Raw genomic sequence first — 19,436 nt, 5'->3', positions numbered from 1 at the left:
GTAGGACCCCATATAGGTGAATTATATAGGTAGGACCCCATATAGGTGACATATACAGGTAGGACCCCATATAGGTGACATATACAGGTAGGACCCCATATAGGTGATTTATATAGGTAGGACCCCATATAGGTGACTTATAGGTAGGACCCCATATAGGTGACTTATATAGGTAGGACCCCATATAGGTGACTTATAGGTAGGACCCCATATAGGTGACATATAGGTAGGACCCCATATAGGTGACATATAGGTAGGACCCCATATAGGTGACTTATATAGGTAGGACCCCATATAGGTGACTTATAGGTAGGACCCCATATAGGTGACTTATATAGGTAGGACCCCATATAGGTGACTTATAGGTGGGACCCCATATAGGTGACATATAGGTAGGACCCCATATAGGTGACTTATATAGGTGGGACCCCATATAGGTGACATATAGGTAGGACCCCATATAGGTGATTTATACAGGTAGGACCCCATATAGGTGACTTATATAACTAGGACCCCATAGCCCATTTGTAGGGGGTCTGACCTATGGCACACCTAGCAATCTGAGTAATGATGGGGCCAAGGTCTCACTTAGGGCCTCTGTGCCTAATACGGCAGTGATTCTGTAGGATTATTTGTAGGTACCTGTTGGAGCACAGATTTCGGCAGTAGTTCTTCTACAGGGTGCGTCCACCACACGTCACTGCCATGCTGCTCCACCAGTTTAATGACATGACCCACGGTGTGCCTGTGCGGAGAGGAAAGACAAGTGTATTGGTCAGACTGCCATGTATACAGCAGCTGTATACAGTCAGGGGGCGCTTCACTACAGCGAGGTCTGAATAATGTGTGAAAGCATCCCGAGACCCTGGAGAAAATACAGCAATGTCAGAATGTAGTTCCTCCTGGCAGCTCCACCACTATTGGTCTGTGCATGTACAATATATTCTAGCACAGTGTACAGCTATTACCGGGGGCGCTAGAGAGGCAGAAGATTTTTTTTAACATGTTTTCTTTCAGTATAAGACGCTCAGACTGGGGAACCTCTGCAAAAAGCAGCTACAGAGTCCTGAAAGCCCCTGTGAATGGGCGCTGTGTAATACTCCATTTCTCCTGCAGGGAGCAGTGTAGTAGAAATGAGTAGCTGTACTCAGATCTGTGGCGATCGGATGATCACCTGGGAGGCTTCAGTATACAAGGAGCCATTAGGGACAATCCCTTCAATAGAATTGTGGAACTCCATTTAGTACAAGTACCTGGAGTGTATGGCGGCTCTACACCCCCCATGGTCCGGTGACTGTGCCTTCTATCTAGGGTGACCCTAGCGGGGGTGTATTACTCCAATGTTTGCTTTGTGCTATCTGTAGATCGTTATAGGTCTGCCCCTTGATCTGTCAAAGGTTCTTTTCCAGTCACAATGGATGAATCACATATCACATAACCCTGCCATAAAGGGATTATCTCTCGCAGCGTCTGATCCCTCCCCCTGGGTATGGAGGGGACACAACTGGGGTGCTGCTACGACTTTTCAATGGCTTTCTCAAAATGGTGAAATGACGATGCCTTATATAAGCAATATATGATCGGCTGTAGTCTGGTATCCTATAGTCAATGGGGAGTCTGTAGTCAGGTGTCCTGTAGTCAGGAAGGCGGAGTCTGTAGTCAGGTATCCTGTAGTCAGGAAGGCGGAGTCTGTAGTCAGGAAGGCGAAGTCTGTAGTCAGGGAGGAGTCTTTAGTTGGGGACCCTGTAGTCAGGTATCCTGTGTTCATGGGGATGTCTGTAGTCAGGGGGGAGGAGTCTGTAGTCAGAGGGGAGGAGTCTGTAGTCAGAGGGGAGGGGTATGTAGTCAGGGAGGAGTCTGTAGTTGGGTATTCTTTAGTCAGGGAATAATTTCTTATGGGAAAACAGCAAGTATTAAAGGGGCTCTATCAGCAAAATCATGCTGCTAGAGCCCCACATATGCGTGAATAGCCTTTAAAAAGACTATTCAGGCACCATAAATGTTATATTAAACTACCCCTCCCCGTTTTAAAATAATAACCTAAAAAAGAATGTGCTCTACTTACGCATCGTGCACGGTGGGCGGGCATTCAGGGTGTGTCTTCTTCATCCACGCCTCCTCTTCCTCTGATGTCCTCGGATCCCGTCCTCCTACGGCGCTCGCGAACTGACATTGATATAAAAAAATGGCCTGGGCGTTTGCGCTGTAGCATGCGGCTTCTACTACGGCTACTGCGCAGGCGCCCAGGCCATTTTTTTTTTTATCAGTGTCAGTTCGTGAGCGCCGGAGGAGGACGGGACCGGAGAACATCGGAGGAAGAAGAGGCGTGGATGAAGAAGACGGCGCACCCTGAATACCCGCCCAGCGTGCACGATGGGTAAGTAGATCACATTCTTTTTTAGGTTATTATTTTAAAACGGGGAGGGTAGTTTAATATAATATTTACAGTGTCTGAATAGCCTTTTTTAAAGGCTATTCACGCATATGTGGGGCTCTAGCAGCATGATTTTGCTGATAGAGCCCCTTTAATGTTCTTGTCAGATGATGCAAAAAAACAAAGTCACATCAAGTAATGATTTGTGTTTTTCTCCATCCCACGACCCAAAAAACCCCCCCAAAAAACTTAAAAGGTTATTCTTGTCTTCAGTTAGTCATAAGTGAAGGCCTATTGCCAGGACAAGCCCCCGGATTCTGATATAAAGGGGATGGTCCCTGGCGTAGCCCTGCACTCCCTTTTATAAAGGCCTTGCCACATGCTGTGTTCTTATCAGGGCATGCTGGGAGTTTTAGTTCCCCAGCAATAGAGTGCTATAGTTTACCCCAGGAGCAGAGAGCGCAGGACACTTGTCCCGAACCCTGTGACTACAGCCCCACCGCTACACTGTAACACCCCCGCGCTGACACTGGTATCAAGCCTTACATTGTTACAGGGGCCATAAAGGATCCCCATCATCTGTCTTGCAATGGCCACTATTGGCTTACAATGGACCAGCCAGGTTTCTGTATTTGTACAGCAGGCAAAATTATTTCCAGTGGAGACCTGACCCTAAAGGTGCGATGAGAGCCCCTCCGTCTAGTGACCCCACGTAACACTCCCCCAGCACCGTATTAACCATTAACAAGACCATCCTCAGCCTTATAACCCTGCACTGTCTCACAAGATGTCTTGCAAATCTTCCCATGTGTCTCAACTTGAGGAAATGTTTGCAAACTTGTAATCATTAACCGGCGCGCTGCGTGTGTATATACTGTATATATAGGGGCACACACGCTCTCATACATATACCTTATACTGTCCTGGCCAGACACACCCTGCACTTCCGCTAATGCACAAACATCCAGCACATTCTTGCACTTTTACACCATTTAGGTTCACAAACAGGTTCATTCTGCCTTGTGCATGGACATTTGCCACCATAACAGTGCGAGAGCGTTGTAAGACGACCTGTAGGTAGAGGTCACACTTACAGGTGTGGGGGTCTCTGGAGAGACAGGAAACAAGTGCGGGGAAATTCCAGCTGTTAGGAAACTACAACTCCCAGCATGCTCCATCCACTTCTGAGAGAGATCCAAAAACAGCAGAGCAAGTATGCATGCTGGGAGTTATAGTCCACAACAGGTGGAGTGTTGTAGGTTGCTGACCCCTCTATATAAGATCACTAGAGGCAGCAAAATGGCCGATAACATGGAACAATAGACGAAATTTAAAGGTGTTTTCCCAGTACTAACACTCATCGCCTGTCCTCAACAATCAGAGTGGAGGTTGTCGAGTCCCCCATGTGAGAGAGGTCGTAGTGCACACGTTACGACCCCTCTCACTTCATATCTCCTACACAGGTGTAAACACACCATAGAGTACCAGACTTGTCGGCAGAGACTTACTGACATTATTAGGTTTCAGTGTATATTATATACTAGCCTCTGCCCGCTCCTTCTTCCGCGGGTTGTTGGCGTCGATGATCCGCCTATATTCAGCAAATTGCTGACGTCAATGGTTGCCTGCTCTGGCTTTTCGGCAGCTCTTAAGCTGTCCTGCTGCTGAACGCTGTGCCTGTGATTGTTCCGGCATCTCAGCAGCTCGGTGGGACATCATATAATGAGCGTGTTGTTGGCGTTGATGATCTGCCTGCTCCGGTGTTTCGACAGCTGTCAAGCTGGCCTGCTGCTGAACTTATTCCTCACGCTTTGCCTGTGATTGTTCCGGCATCTCAGCAGCTCGCTGAGACGCCATATAATGAGCGTGTTGTTGGCTCGATGATTCCCCTCAGCTTCGCTTGAGGAGAACTCTGTGACTTCTGGCTATTTTCATAGCTCTCGTTGTTTGCGACAAATTACATTTTTTTTTTCCCGACATGTTTAAAATTGGCGAACTGTCAATTTGGATTAAAGGTGTTTTCCCATCCAGTGTGTCAGCACTGCCTGGAGCAGATCAGATAATATGCAGATGCATGTACACAATCCACTGAGGGTTAGCTGAGTGTTTACACAGAGAGATAACAGCCCTGGCTGAGATAAGCTGCTGCAGGAGCGGTGTAATATAGTATGTGAACATAAATTCATAACAGTCGTGAAGCCATGTCATTTACCGGGATAAAAAGTAGCCTGTGGGTTAATCGAAGTTACAAACGACCTATGTGCCAGATTTCATCCAAATCCGTTCAGCCGTTTTAGCATGATTGACTAACAAACATCCAAACTTTCACATTTATAATATTAGTAGAGTAGGATAGGATAGGATAAGAGGATAGGATACATGCTGTAGGTCACTACCATACAGGAGGAGGTTTTGAGGAAAATCAGCAGATGTTCTGCCATTATAAGGCTCATGTATCATTCATTGCATCTGCAGCATCAAGGCAAAGGCCCAACCTGCCGACACTGGACTGCAGCGATGTTCTTGTAAGGTCTTATTCACACAGGCGTATCTGGAGGCCCTGCAGTTCGCCTAAAGAAAACTTACACTGCCACCCCGCCGCGATGTCTCCAGCTGTGCAATAACAATTCCTAGGAAAATGAGCGACTACCTCCATCCAAAGCAAATCTGCCATGTCATGCACAGACATAGGGGCAAAGGGGTGTCATTGTAGAACTAGGGAAAAGGCCTTTCAGGACTCTGGGAAAGCAGAAATGCCGGTCATACTGGTTTGGTCATTACGTGCATTGCTGTTGTTATGAATTTAGGGGCCATTTCATAAATCTGTCATGCTAGAAGGAAGTCTGTGCTAGAAGGTGTCTGTACACACAGGACATCGCTGTGCGCAGTGTAGCTGCAGACTGGGCAAGGCGCCCATACTGAACCCGGCCTGCAAAGGGCCCAAGAACTGGACCAAGGGGCAGCAGAAGATGAGGTTTGGTCTGATGGATCACATTACACCATGTGGATGACCAGTTGCATGTGTGTCACTTACCTGGTCAGCAGGGGGCACTAGAGGAAGAATGTGGCAGTGTGATGCTCAGGGCCATGTTTATTGGGCCTTACCTACCTAAAAATTGTGTAGACCGAGTACCCCTTCATGGTAGTGGTGCCCCCTAGTAGCCAGCGTTAGGAACATGACAGAATTCGAGGTGCTGACTTGGCCCCCAAACCCTCCAGATCTTAATCCGGTTGCGTAACCTTTGTTGTGGAACTACAAGTTCCAGCCTGCCTTCTTGCTCTGCCGCAGAAGTGATTGGAGCATGCTGGGAGTTGTAGTTCGACAGCAATCGGCGCGCCAACCGTTACTGATCCATGGAGGCCGCAGCAAGTCACTTTCATGACCTCAATGATCACAGGACGTCTTCAAAGGTCTGGAGGAGCCCATGAAGGAGTGTCAGGAGTCAAACCTACAATATTAGACACTGGGTATCGTTGCCAATAAATATGGCGTCCCGTTTGCTCCATTTCGGTTCCCCTGAGCCTCACCCCCCCCCGCTGATAATAAACCCCCATCTAATGCAGCCGTATACTTTAATGTCCTGAATTATTTAATACTCCTTTCTGCAGCCAGCCTTCAATTAAGAAAAAAAAAATGGAAGGTAAAAAAGGAAAGAAAAAAAAAAAGATTTCTGAAATCCTTTCCTGGAACTTATCGAGCAGAAATCTGCCAGCTCGTCGCTGGGTATCAGAGTCCACGCAGGCGAGGGTGATAAGGGCCCTTGTAAAACTTTGCCCTCAGCCTATAAAGCCTATGGGCCGGGGTTTACGTGTCAATCTCCTCGCACGGTGCGGATAGAAGCTTCCGTGACAGCAGCCAATCCCTGCCATAGCGATGATCGGGGGGTGATCGGGCCAGGGGCAGAGTCACCCTCATTGCTAGGCAATAGCCGGAACAGAAACAGTGTCATTGTGCGGAGAAGGAATGCCGCGCTCCTCGCTCCTCCACTGACTCCTTACCTCCAGACGTCTCAAGGTAACCCCGTCTGTCTTATCTCCATTAGCTGTGGTCGCTTGCAATCGATTGTTCTCTGTTATCAGTCCGTTCTCTCTGTACATGTAATATGAGAACCTACAGCAACTTACTATTATACTCTATAGACATTACTTGTATATAAATCGTTCTCTGTTATCAGCCACTTCTGCCGACCCAAGAAATTCGGACTCGCAGCAAGTCAGGGGTTAACCCCAGGGGACGACGAAGACACAAGACATTTGGCGTCTCCGAGCCCGATTCCTGGCAATGTTAAAAGGACTGAGGCTTAACCCTTCCTCTACTGCCCGAGGCGGATTTGCTTTCCCCGAGACAGGGTGTTGGCGGTCTATTTGTGGTTCTTAACCCTTCGGGCGCGCAGGGTGTGACTTACCGGCCGTCAGGACGTGCGATCTGAGGTGTTCTCCATTGATCTTGTTTTACAGGTGTGTCAACAAGGCAGGACAAAGGCGAAGCGATCCCCGCGGGCTACAAACGTCTGCGCAGAAGGAGCGGACTGTAGTGCGTATCAGGTGTAACAGCAACTCCATGTGGACTGCTCAGGATTCCAGTGGAGATGCTGTTACTTTTGATGGGCACTTGCTGATCGCCGTCTCATGGGTTTTATGGGACTACCAGCTTCTGGAGAAAGACCGAACACGCCATTAAGGACGGGGCTCGCTGGGACTTGTAGTTTCACCACAGCCAGAGGATCACCGGGCTAAACCCAAAGAGGAAACCTGATCGTCTCCATGCGGTAACCAGGAAGATGACCTATGAATTGACAGCCGTTTGGGTTTCGTCCGTGTCTGTCATTTTTATAGGCCAAAATTCTGATTACTAAGTAATGGCGGGGGTCAGGGTTAAGGAGGAGACCTGACCAGAATCCGTGCCTGACCGTATTTAGAGAGAGGATTCATGGCAATATTTGGTAAAAAAAACAAACTATTATTATTATTATTATTATTACTACTATCTATATTATTAGTGTGTATTACGATGAATATATATTATTAAAATAAATAAATGAAAAATTTACTTACCAGTACTATTACCAATATGTATGAAAATAGATATTAAAATAATTAGTATTTATAACTATGAATCTCGATTAAAATATTCATATATATATTTTTTTTCCAGTTACGTTTAATTGTTAAAACAAATACAAATTAAATATTATAGTAATAAATCATTATTTTAATAAATGAGTATCTATGAAAAAAATAATGAAAATAATATTCATTGTATAGATATTATCATAAGAATTAAAATGATTAGTATTACTAGAAATATGTATTAAAAATATTAAAATAAATATTAATTAAAATTATTATTTATTGCTATGAATATGTTTATTACACTAAATGTTAAACCTTAACATAAATAAGATATCTATCTATCTCCTATCTAATATCTATCTATCTATCTATCTATCTATCTATCTATCTATCTATCTATCTATCTATCTCCTATCTAATATCTATCTATCTATCTCCTAATATCTATCTATCTATCTATCTATCTATCTATCTATCTATCTATCTATCTATCTATCTATCTATCTATCTATCTATCCAATATCTATTTCCTATCTAATATCTATCTATCTATCTATCTATCTATCTATCTATCTATCTATCTATCTATATCTCCTATCTATCTATCTATCTATCTATCTCCTATCTAATATCTATCTATCTATCTCCTAATATCTATCTATCTATCTATCTATCTATCTATCTATCTATCTATCTATCTATCTATCTATCCAATATCTATTTCCTATCTAATATCTATCTATCTATCTATCTATCTATCTATCTATCTATCTATCGGGGAGGGGGGTCCTCTGTCCAGGATCCTTATCTATTAGCCATGGAGAGGCTATAAGAGCATCTCTCACTCCCAATCTGAATGGACACTGTGTAATACTTTACATGCCCTGTGGAGGCGCTGCAGGGAAACTGGACACCTACAGCCAGGTCTACAGAAAGGACACTTTGTGTCGAGAAACCACTTTAATACCTAGAGACTGTCTAAAGAAGCCCTTTAAGGACAAGCTATCATGTCTATATACAGACACAAGCACATATAATGATAATATATAATCTTATTTCTGAATATTTCCATGTGTTACACTATATTCTATGCACACTGTACAGTCCTCATCTAATACTACAAATAAGAAGGACATGTGAGTGTGACCCCGGGGGATCCGTCTGCAGTCTGAATTTTTTATAACATGTAAGTGTGAAAGAGATGAATGAATGAATAAATTATATAATTTTGACACAAGTAGTATTCATTACGGGCAATGAAAAATCTCTACTTTCCTCCTACTAAGCAAGAAGAGTGGTTTAACCCTTTTGCTGAAAGGACCATACACCCCCCCCCCCTCCAATCTGTGTCCCAGGTGTCTCGGGGGCAATGGCTGTGATGTAGTGATGTCGCTTACGTAGCATCTGTTACCCCCTGAAGACTCCAGGACGGACCAGAGACAGACAAGAACACGGGAACGGGGAAGGGTGTTTTTCTTTTAGTTTTTTGTTTGTCTGTTTGATCCATTGTACTGGGGGCAACTAGAGGGGGACAATGTAAACTGTGGGGGCAACTGGAGAGAGGCAGTATAATATACTATAATATCTACTGGGCCACACGGGTTAATATCTGAGGGGTCACAGGTGGGGACAGGTTAATGTGTGTGGTCACTTAAATTGCATGGGGCCACCAAGGAGGCATTATACAATATGGGGGTCACTGAGGGGACATTATAATTTGGGTGGGTCAGGTATGTCTAAGTGGTAGTGGGCACTTATAAAACCTTTGCACTGAGCCCACCAATGTGTTAAAGCGGCCCTGCATTCAAGGGCGCCTTCCTGCAATTTTGCATTAAAGTTGGGTTGGGCGATGTTTGCCTAAAAATAAAATCTCAACTTCTTTCAAGCTTTCTCTACTTTTATCTCAGTTTGCTTCTGCTTCTGCTTAAACTGACAACAAAGTTAACTGACCGGCGCAGAGAGATGGAGTCAGACATATCTTATGCAGATATAAGCCCTCCTTCCTAAAAGTGACCATCAGGCAGCACATACATATCCGCTGGGTAGGGGGTGATAACATGAAGGAAGGCTCCTGTATTCCCGCTCCTCCCTGGAGAGACGACAGTAACAGGCTGCAACTCACAAGGGGGTGACATGAAATGTATTTTCGGTACATGGTGCACATGACTGCCAGATAGACATGATGGTGCCCACCTGTAAGCAACCAAAGGACTGGACGTCGCAGACCTAGATGGGAGCGCACCGTTACGGATACATGTTAAGAACGCTAAGTTTGCTAAACTCCCACTCCATATTGGGGATTGGATGTTGGTGAAGAACCGGTCTGCCTGAGGGGAGGGAATCTGAGGGGGAGATGGGAGCCTGTTCAGTCTCTGGTGGTGCAAAACCCTCACCTGTACGTGCTGGTGTATGAAGTGCGGCCTGAGGAGGGTTCAACGAATAGGATTGGATTTCTCTACCTGGAAAGGATCTATTGCATTGTATTAAGGTATAGCAATAAGGTGTGCAGAGGGAGCAGTGCTGTATCCCCCTGGTCTCTAATGGTATGCTACGACCCCCTGCCACATAAGAGGGCACCAGCATTATAAATGGCACATGATCGGTGGGGATCCGGTTACAGACCTTGGAGCCCAGACTAATAATCTGTAATCTGGCACCTGCAGGATCGCTGCTATAAACTCCAAGGGTGAACATATATTGTCCTACGAGCCAAAAGTCACAAGTTACTGGCCACATGATCACACCACACTCCCTATAAACGCCAGTCAGGTGACACTCCATACTCGCCTCTTCCTCAGCGGTGCCTTCACCCCCCCCCACCTATGTTTGTACAGTATATTGCTTCCGCCCCAGCCATGAAACAAAGCAAATCAGCCTGGGCACAGGATAAGGCGTGACCCCATACAAAGACAAGAGAAGAAGCGGCTGTATGCAATCCGAAATTTGCAAGTCAAAGAAGCTGCACATTTATTACGGCTGAGCCGCCATTCCCTTCAATCCTAGTAGTGATCTATAGTGCAGTCTTAAAGGGGTTTTCTGGCCCTAAAGCGATTTTTCATATGGATCTGGACCCCACACAGATCAGTTGTTATAGGTGCTGGACGGGAGTGCGGTCAATCTGATCCTATTACTTGTATAGCAACTTCTGACACCCCGAGGCTTCTAGAAGAACTGGTCCATGTAGGGTCCGGGTGTCAGACCCTGACAGGTCGCATACTGATGACTTATCCTGTGGAAAGGTCATCAATTGGAAAAATCACTTTTGGGCTAGAAAACCCCTTTAAAGCTCTTGTATGGCTGTTCCAGGCACCACCACTACAGTGTACAGACAGAACTTCTTTCAAAGTGCATAGAAATTAATGTAATGTCTAAAGTAATGACTTAACATGTATTGATTGAGCTCACAAAATACATGAAATATGCAGCTGCCATCTTCCCAAACCATGAGTTCAATAAGACACTGCATTCTGTCTAATACGTCAGAGTCCAGAGAGGGATACCCCCAGGCAAACGCGCTGTTTTCTTCCAAAAACAGCAACACATCTGTCCACAGGTTGTATGTGGTATTGCAGCTTAGCTGATTTGTAATACCCCGACCCATAAACAAGTCATGGACGTATACTTGCGACAGAGATGTGAACCTCCTACCTATTGATGAGGGCGTCTCGCGTCTCCTTATGGTAGAAAACAGGAATCGGGACCCCCCAGCTCCGCTGCCTCGATATACACCAGTATGTGCGGCGGCCCAGCATCTCCACCATCCTGCTCGCCGCCGACGCCGGAGTAAACTTCACTTTTTTCAGAACTTCCTGTAAAGTGAAAAGATTTCAATACAATGACAATTCTGCCCGTAAATCAGAAGGAAAGTATGGAGCATTTCCAGTACATGTCAGATACACGGGCAGCGCGGTCAGACCCCTGCTGATCTTACAATGAGATTTCTCTCCTGATACAATAATTGCACTCCTCATAATATTACAGTGATGGAGTTTTTTTTTTTTCTAATAACTCTTTATGTTCTGCCGTTCCTCTGTTATTCCTCCTAGAAATTTACGTGTAAGTTTCCAAACGGGTGTTGCCACTTGGGGATGTGCCCCAATCAGACTGTACAAGGATACCCCCAACTGGTAACGCCAAGTTAGTAATTATTCCTAAATTTCCAGGAAGAACAACAGAGTAACGACACAACACAAGAGTTATTAGACCACAGGCTCCAGAATTGATATGAGGATTATATTGACATATCAAAACAGATAATATAATCAGTATTGTGACCGGTCTGATATTATCCATATCTAACACATGTTTTGTGCCGCCCCATGTAACTTCATGTAGAATACCGCCGGTATGTTATGATCTGTTTCCGCCCGTACCTGAGCTTTGTCCTTTACATTAGCCGTGTTCACAAACCACTGCTGACTGGCCCGGATGATGACCGGCTTCCTGGTCCTCCAGTCATAGGGGTAACTATGGACAAAACTCTCCTCTTTTACCAGATTTTTCGCACCGAGCAGCATCTGTATGACTGGAGAAGAGAAGGGAGTCCTACTAAGGTGACACGTACAAGATACACAGGGGTAGACATCACTAACCAAACTCACCAGCATCTTATAGAGATTACTAATAAGTAGAAGTAAAACATCTCACACATCTTTAAGTGGTTTTCACGGGTCACATGGTCTTGCCACAGCTCAGCCCCATTCCACTGAATGGGGCCGAGCTGCAATACCGAGTACCATACACTATATCCTACATATGTCCCTGTGCTCGGTAGGCCCAGTGTCGGACCCACACTATGGGTAGGTCATCAATATCACAGTCCTTTGCTTTCCAGGCTTAAAAATTGATGCTCTTTCCTTAGAATAGATTTGAAGATCCTCAGGGGTCCTATACCCAGGACCCCTGCCAACTGGCTGTTTAAAGGCAAGTGCTGTGGCCCCTGCACTACTTACCAAGTACCGCACATTGATAGCAGCTGTGCTCAGCTCATTCACTTGATTGGGACAAAGATACGAAACAGGCCACGTGACTGAAGCATGTGACGTCACCCGGCCACTGAAGTGGAAGCAGAACTCAGGGCGCGCCACTGCCACTTCAGCCCCAATCATTTACAATTGATGATCTATCCTATTAAAACCACACCTACAACAAAATTCACACATATAACAAAGATTTTGTTGCACGTATCTTCTGCAGAAGAATCCCACAAAAATTTAAGTGAATTGCTTGGTAAATCTCTTGTTATGGGGCAACACGTTGGCTCAGTGATTAGCACTGTAGCCTTGCAGTGCTGGAGTCCTGGGTTCCGATCTTGCCAGGAACAACATCTGCAAGGAGTTTGTATGTTCTCCCCGTGTTTGTGTGGATTTCCTCCCATACTACAAAGATGTACTGATAGGGAAAAATGGACATTGTGAGCCCGATATGGGACTCACAATCTACAAAAAAAAAAATACAGTACTGTGTTTCATGGACATTTCAGCTACCATCGATTCAGACATCACAGAGTTTATTTGTAAAGGTTATGTTCACACAATGGAATCTGCTGCTGGTTTCGAAGCAGATTCCATCTCAACATCATCTAGTTCTGTCTGCAATCTTCCTCCCATTATTTTCAATGGAAGTTAGTGATGGACAATTTTTTTTTTGCTGATGTTGATAAAGACCCGTCCTGTTCGATCATCCTGCGAACTCTGCAGCTAATGTGCCGCAGAACCCGCTGAATGAGATTACTGCTGAATAGTCCCATTGTATCAGAAAGCAAACACATGGCTTAAAAAACAAATAAAACACAAGTTACACCAGAGGTAGGGAACCTTCAGCTCTCCAGCTGTTGCAAAACTACAACTCCCAGCATGCATACTGGCTCTGCTGTTCTTGGAACTCCCATAGAAGTGAATGGAGCATGATGGGAGTTGTAGTTTCACAGCAGCTGGAGGGCCGAAGGTTCCCTATCCCTGGGTTATACGGACAGAATCTGCCTCAAATTCTTCTTTTCTTCATTGTGTGAATGGAACCTTTAAAGGACTTTTCTATTGTGTGCAAACTGGGACTAAAAAGAACGAGACGCATCTGAGAGTTGGACAAAACTAGTGCACATGTGACCTGGCGACTATAATGTGTCAGTGTCCGGTCTGTGTACAGAACATGAACAAACACAGGTTTGTTATCAATCTACATTTTTAGATTTGATAGTCCTTTCCCAGATTACCTACCGGCCTCATTTCCATCTTCAAGCACCATTTTACTTTCCAGATCTGCTCCTGCTTCAGATGTAAAGCGTCCGGCTTCATCCACCAGGCAGTCCTTCAAAAAACAAACCAAAAATTCAATGGTTCTCCTTCCCAAGATGACAATAGGCAGGGCTTGTGATGGGACGGGACACTCGGGACAATGTCTTTAATTTTGCAACATAAAACCTCAATAGCCAACCGCAACCAGCGCCCAACCTTTCCCATTTCCAAAGCAATGATCTGGTCGGCTGCTATGGATGCCGCCACCTACAGGAGGTTTTTCATACACAAAGACCAATATTTTAAAGGGGTTGTCCTGGCCATAAATATCTGATCAGTGAGGGCCCGATGGTGCCTGGACACTATACAGGACACAGAGCCAACTGCCTCAGTGTTGTGCAAGGCATTGGAAGTCACCTCAAACAGCTTAAAGGGATCACTATCACTCACACACAATTTTTTCTAGGTACCACATCGGAATACCCTTAAGAAAGGCTATTCTTCTCCTACGTTTTGTTGTCTTCTCTGCGCCACCTTTCGCCTACTATCCCGGTTTCTCTCAGTATGCTAATTATCTCTCTCGGAGCACTGGGGGCGGGCCCCAGCACTCAAACAGCACTGGGGGCGTCCCTAATTCTGCGAGAGAATCTCAGCGTCCTCTTCTTCCTGCGGTGGTTTGTAACTTCTAGGCCTCGGGCCTTGGGCAGAGCAGATTGCGCATGCCCACAGGCCACGAGAAAATGGCCGCTTACAATACTGTGCAAGTGGCCATTTTCTCGTGGCTTGTGGGCATGCGCAGTCTGCTCTGCCCAAGGCCCAAGGCCTAGAAGTTACAAGCCACCACCGGAAGAGGAAGATGACGCTGCTGACGAAGATGGAGGTGGTGCTGGAGAGTTCTCTCGCAGCATTTGGCCCGCCCCCAGTGCTGCGAGAGAGCTAATTTGCATATCGAGAGAAACCGGGATTGTAAGTGAACGTGGCGCGGAGAAGACGACAAAAGAAGAATACCTTTCTTAAGGGTATCCCAACGTGGTACCTAGAAAAGATTGTGTGTGAGTGATAGGATCCCTTTAACCATGCAGGGTATGTCTGTCGGCCCCCCACAGATGAAAAATTAGGATCCGCCATAAATCAAAATTCTTAGGTAACCCCTTTAATGATGATGGTTAGACTGAACCCGATGACCATTTATTACAGGTGTCTCTATTCACTGACCACAGGTAACTTGTGATGAGAGGCCACTCCGTAATCTTCGATGCCATGAGCAGGTGCTGCATGAACAAGGCCGGTGCCTTTACCCATAGACACATGGTTGGCCGCTAGCAGGGGGGAGGTGCGTCCTGGTATTGTCGGGTGCTCACAGACACCATTTTCCAGATCAGCTCCTGAGTGGTCACAGAAAAACATTCAATGAGAATTATTTGAGAAAAAACGGTCAATTTTGCAAAATATAAACATAGTGAAACCTACTGAAATATTCTTGCTAAAGAAGGTAAAGATCAAAGTAGAAATCTCTATTTAGATCCATCAGATCCTGTGGATATGTCAAATGTCCCAAATCTGAAAACCTTGTATCAGGAGTATAGAGAGATTTCTGCACAGACCAATCTATAAAACTTTACCTTTAAATGTGGAAACGACCTCAAATTTTGTCCCTAGTGAGAGCGCGGTGGGCTCCACAGAGTCAGCAGCCACAATATACAGCTCTCCTGAGGATCCGCACTTCACAATGGAATACCTGGGAACAATATAGGAAATATTACAGGACTGACATTGTAGGCATGTTACTAAACCAATACTGCTGCATGCTAAATAAATGTAGGGTCAAATGCAATGAATATGAGGAGTCGGGGTATTGGCCGTGGTGCTATATAAAAGTACAACAAAGCGGCAAAGCAAAGTGACAGGGGACACCGGGACTGAACAGCTCCTCTTTTTTCCAGATATAGGGCCCTAGCATTTTCCTGCAGCCACCACTAGGGGAGGACTTGGAGCAAAGATTGTTACAACTTCCATTGAGTTTAATGGGAGCTGTATAAATCCCTATGTGCTGTGCTCCCCCTAGTGGTGGCTTTAGGTATTCCGTTTCACCATGTACGAGTTAACAACGTCACCTGCCTGGTATAAATATGCTAAATATTGGGGGTGGATTTACTATTCAAGATAAAAATGGACAGCTATTTTGCAAGAAACACCGCGACTGGTTGTGCAGGGGACGTACATGGCATCCGGCATGTAGCAGACGGCCTGGTTGGCTGGAATGGTCCATGGTTGTGTCGTCCAAATCAGAGCGCTGATCGTTGTGGAGCCATCTGTGAATCAGACAAGTACATTAGAGCTCTGCAGACAGCACTGACCCCTGACCCCTACAGGTAAGAGTATCTAGTGGTGAGAATTTTCAATGTTTTTTCTTATATATTCTTAATAGCACAAAGTTACACTCAGCAGATGTGTATGACAGATACTACCGATGGCAGACGCGAGTTTAGGAGGAGGTTTCTGCAGCGGAAACTTTACAAAGATGGAGCGGCTGACGTGTTGCTGGTTGTACTCCAACTCGGCCTCGGCCAGGGCTGTTCTACAAGGATGTGGGAAAGGAAATAAAGAAGTAAAGCACAAATGAATGCAGACATAACTTCTAAAGGTTAAGAAAAACCCGAATCTGAATATTATGCATCTGTTTTCTGCCTGATAAAACAACAGTATTGCACTATACACCTAATCTGACTTCTCCTCCTCCTTCTATTACTACTTCATCTATGACTCCTGTTACTCCTACGACTTCTAGTATTCCTCCTCTTATTAGTATTCCAACTACAACTCCTACTCCCCCTATATCTCCACCTACTCCTACTACTTCTCCTAAACCTCCGCCTTCCATTATTCTGACCCCTGAACCCATTTCTCCTAATTCACCTCCTATGACCATTCCTACTACTAGCCTACATCACTATACACTACGGCTTTGCATCTCTTACCTTGTTGATGGCGACCAAAACACAGGTCTGTAGTCCTGGTAGATGTGACCCTATAGAAAGCAAAATATAAAATTGAGCGTTGTATACACAGCAATGGGAACCACTAGGATGTGGCTCCCCTCTAACCCACTGGTCACATGATCCACCGAGGACCAGGAACTGTAAGGCCTAGTTCACACGGGGCAAGGGGGGCCTATTTTGGTCAAAATCGGGCCCAACATACGCCTGCTACGACTGTCAGTTGCGGCTTCCCGCTCCGGAGTAGGCTCAAAATGAATAGGCCTAGTCCGGAGGGAGCCGCGGAATCCGCCCGAAGGGCAGCTCGCTTCTCATGTTGCGTCTCACTCGCTTCGCATATTGACACTCACAGAAAAAAGACCGCTAGCAGTCTCCATAGACCACCATTGTGAGGGGGCGGATTATGACGTGGATTCTGCGCCATAATCCATCCCTTCTGTCCCCGTGTGAACGAGCCCTAAGAGTAGCCAGTTACTAGAGGAAATAGATCAGCTCTGCAGTTCAGGTTAGGAGGCACAGAAGTGGTTAAAATGAGTCCTGAAGTTTAAGGGGTTTTCTGCGCTTTATCATTTGATGACCTTAGGATAAGCCATCAAATGAAGGTCAGCAGGGATCCAGCATCCAGGACCCCACAGACCAGAAGTTTACAGGAGCAGCGGTGCTTCCACAGGCCATGTGATACCCTGTTCATCAGCCACAAGGTCTGTTCGCACCTCTTTTCCATTCAAGTGAAGGGGGCTGAGCTGCAATCCCAAGTACAGCCACTATACAACATACAGCGCTGTGCTTGGTACATAGGAAAGAGACTGCAGAGCTCACCCGAACACTACGGCCTCTTCACACAAACGATCGGGGGGGGGGGGGGGGATCCTGGGGATCGGACCCCAGACAATCTTCAATTGATGACTTATCTTAAATAATAAGCCTGTAACAGCCATTTACATACACAAAGCTGTGTTACCTTCTCATGCATCTTGAAGAAGACATCGAGCTGCTTCGCTTCGTACTTCTTATCAAAGGTGTAATAGCAGTTCTCCCAGTCCGCCATCACTCCCCAGCGGATGAAGGAAGACTTCTGTTTCTCAATGGCCTTTTCTGCAAACGCCCTAGCTGTATAGGAGCAGAGGAGGATCTTATAGGAAGGGTCAAGACAATGACTACTGGAAAGCTTCACAGACACATGGTAAGTACGGACTGGCTAACAACAAGCACTGATACGTCTTCTATGCCGTCAGGTAAGAAACCCAAACACTGCAGAGGACATCTGTCTGACCAGCAAGATTTCTCCGCAGCAGACTCCAAGTCTTCAGCTAGGATTTTAGTAATGCGCCCATTGAGTAGAGTAGGGTTGTTCACGTAACCGAGAGTTGGAGTGCCAGCAGAGGAGATATTGGGTGTCCCCAGGAGTCCTCCATAAGGGGTTCTGGGAACTGGAGTGTATATTAGTACTAAAGCTTAAAGGGCTTGTCCTGTTATGGGCACATGACAGGGGTTTAGGGTCTGATCCCAGGGAATCGAACTCCGATGCATGAGCGCCTCTCCATTCATTGCTGGGAATTTCTGGTAGAGGCCGCAGCCCCATAGCAGTGAATGTGTGCTCAATTCACAAGCAAGTCTTAGGGAGACTTTCAATCCCTTGGTCTCCTGGTTGTTGGGGGACCTGGTGGAACTCACAGGGTCTGATGTCAGATTTGCTTATAGACTGTTGTGACTCGGGCAGAGTCTGAACAAGTCATTTACAGAAGTGGCAATACTAAGGGATAGTTGGAGCATTTGCAGCCGTCTCAGGCCCCACCCCCAGTGCACTTGCCAGGTTGATTTGCACGTCCATAATAAGATGATTATCTCTGCATTAAATTCATTGGTTTGTGGCTACGCAGTTATGTTTCTTCTCCTATTAATGTCCCCTACATGGCACAATTACTGGTTTGGGTGATGATTGGACAAATCTCTGTTCTTTGTGGGTTTAGGAGTTCAGTGTCCATGCCTACTCAGTGACTGACAGCCCCCCGTGTATGCAGTTACCTCCTACTGGACTCCTTAAGTGCAACATAACAAAACTACATATCAATCTGCTCATCTCCTGGTGCTCTATAACATGCAGATGGCAGTACATGTACAACATGGCAAGATCAGAAGCTACTTCGGGTCTTGAGGATACAATATTTCAGAGGAATAACAAAGGAAGGGATGTAAGGTCTGAGAAAAGTTACCAACTCTGACTGTGGCTTCAAAATAAAATGATTAATTAGTTTTAACCACTTCCCATAGAGTATAAACGTCCGGAAGGTGGTTGCCGTGTTCTGATAGGACGTATTGGTACAAGATCGTGCAGCTGCTGATACTGGGAGCCGGATGTAACCTCAGTCGGAGCTCCCAGAGAGAAGGTAGGGAAGGTTTATTACCTTCCCTGCCTTCTCGATCGCTGTGTATACAGCGCTCAATGAGCTCTATATACAGCTATGCACACCGCCATGATGGGGCCACCCCCTGACCCGGAAGTCACGTGATCCGTCGTATTCAGCATCTTACAAGAGCTGCCTAATTGCTTAGAAACTGAGGCCTCTCTGTTTGGCAGCATCATTCACTACAACCAGCCGTAAAACATGTTACTATGTGTAAGCAATGCAAGAACTGCGGCCCCTACATTACACTGGCTGACAGTGGCCCCAGGACAGCGCAGAACCTACCTGTCAAGCAATGAGAGCCTACCCTGAAGAGAGCTCATTGCTGCTTAAGCTATGGAAAACTCCTTAAAGC

The 19,436-nt window shown here is 45.8% G+C and overlaps 1 protein-coding gene across 1 annotated transcript in view; it reads right to left on the bottom strand.

Moving 5' to 3' along the window:
• Positions 1–19,436, bottom strand: part of IARS2 (isoleucyl-tRNA synthetase 2, mitochondrial) — a 33,740-nt gene that overhangs the window by 9,845 nt on the left and 4,459 nt on the right. Inside the window, exons 4-13 of the mRNA XM_075267104.1 lie at positions 17,638–17,786; positions 16,659–16,708; positions 16,149–16,258; positions 15,902–15,992; positions 15,303–15,418; positions 14,896–15,065; positions 13,663–13,753; positions 11,821–11,972; positions 11,096–11,256; positions 643–745 (exon numbers count right to left, since the gene is read on the bottom strand). Of these exons, the coding sequence (XP_075123205.1) occupies positions 643–745; positions 11,096–11,256; positions 11,821–11,972; positions 13,663–13,753; positions 14,896–15,065; positions 15,303–15,418; positions 15,902–15,992; positions 16,149–16,258; positions 16,659–16,708; positions 17,638–17,786 (1,193 nt within the window). The remainder of the gene's footprint in view (positions 1–642; positions 746–11,095; positions 11,257–11,820; positions 11,973–13,662; positions 13,754–14,895; positions 15,066–15,302; positions 15,419–15,901; positions 15,993–16,148; positions 16,259–16,658; positions 16,709–17,637; positions 17,787–19,436) is intronic.

Source organism: Leptodactylus fuscus, chromosome 3, assembly GCF_031893055.1.
Source record: "Leptodactylus fuscus isolate aLepFus1 chromosome 3, aLepFus1.hap2, whole genome shotgun sequence".
Taxonomy (NCBI): Eukaryota; Metazoa; Chordata; class Amphibia; order Anura; family Leptodactylidae; genus Leptodactylus; species Leptodactylus fuscus.
Note: the sequence above shows the minus strand (reverse complement) of the source record. Positions and strands in the feature narration are given on the sequence as shown.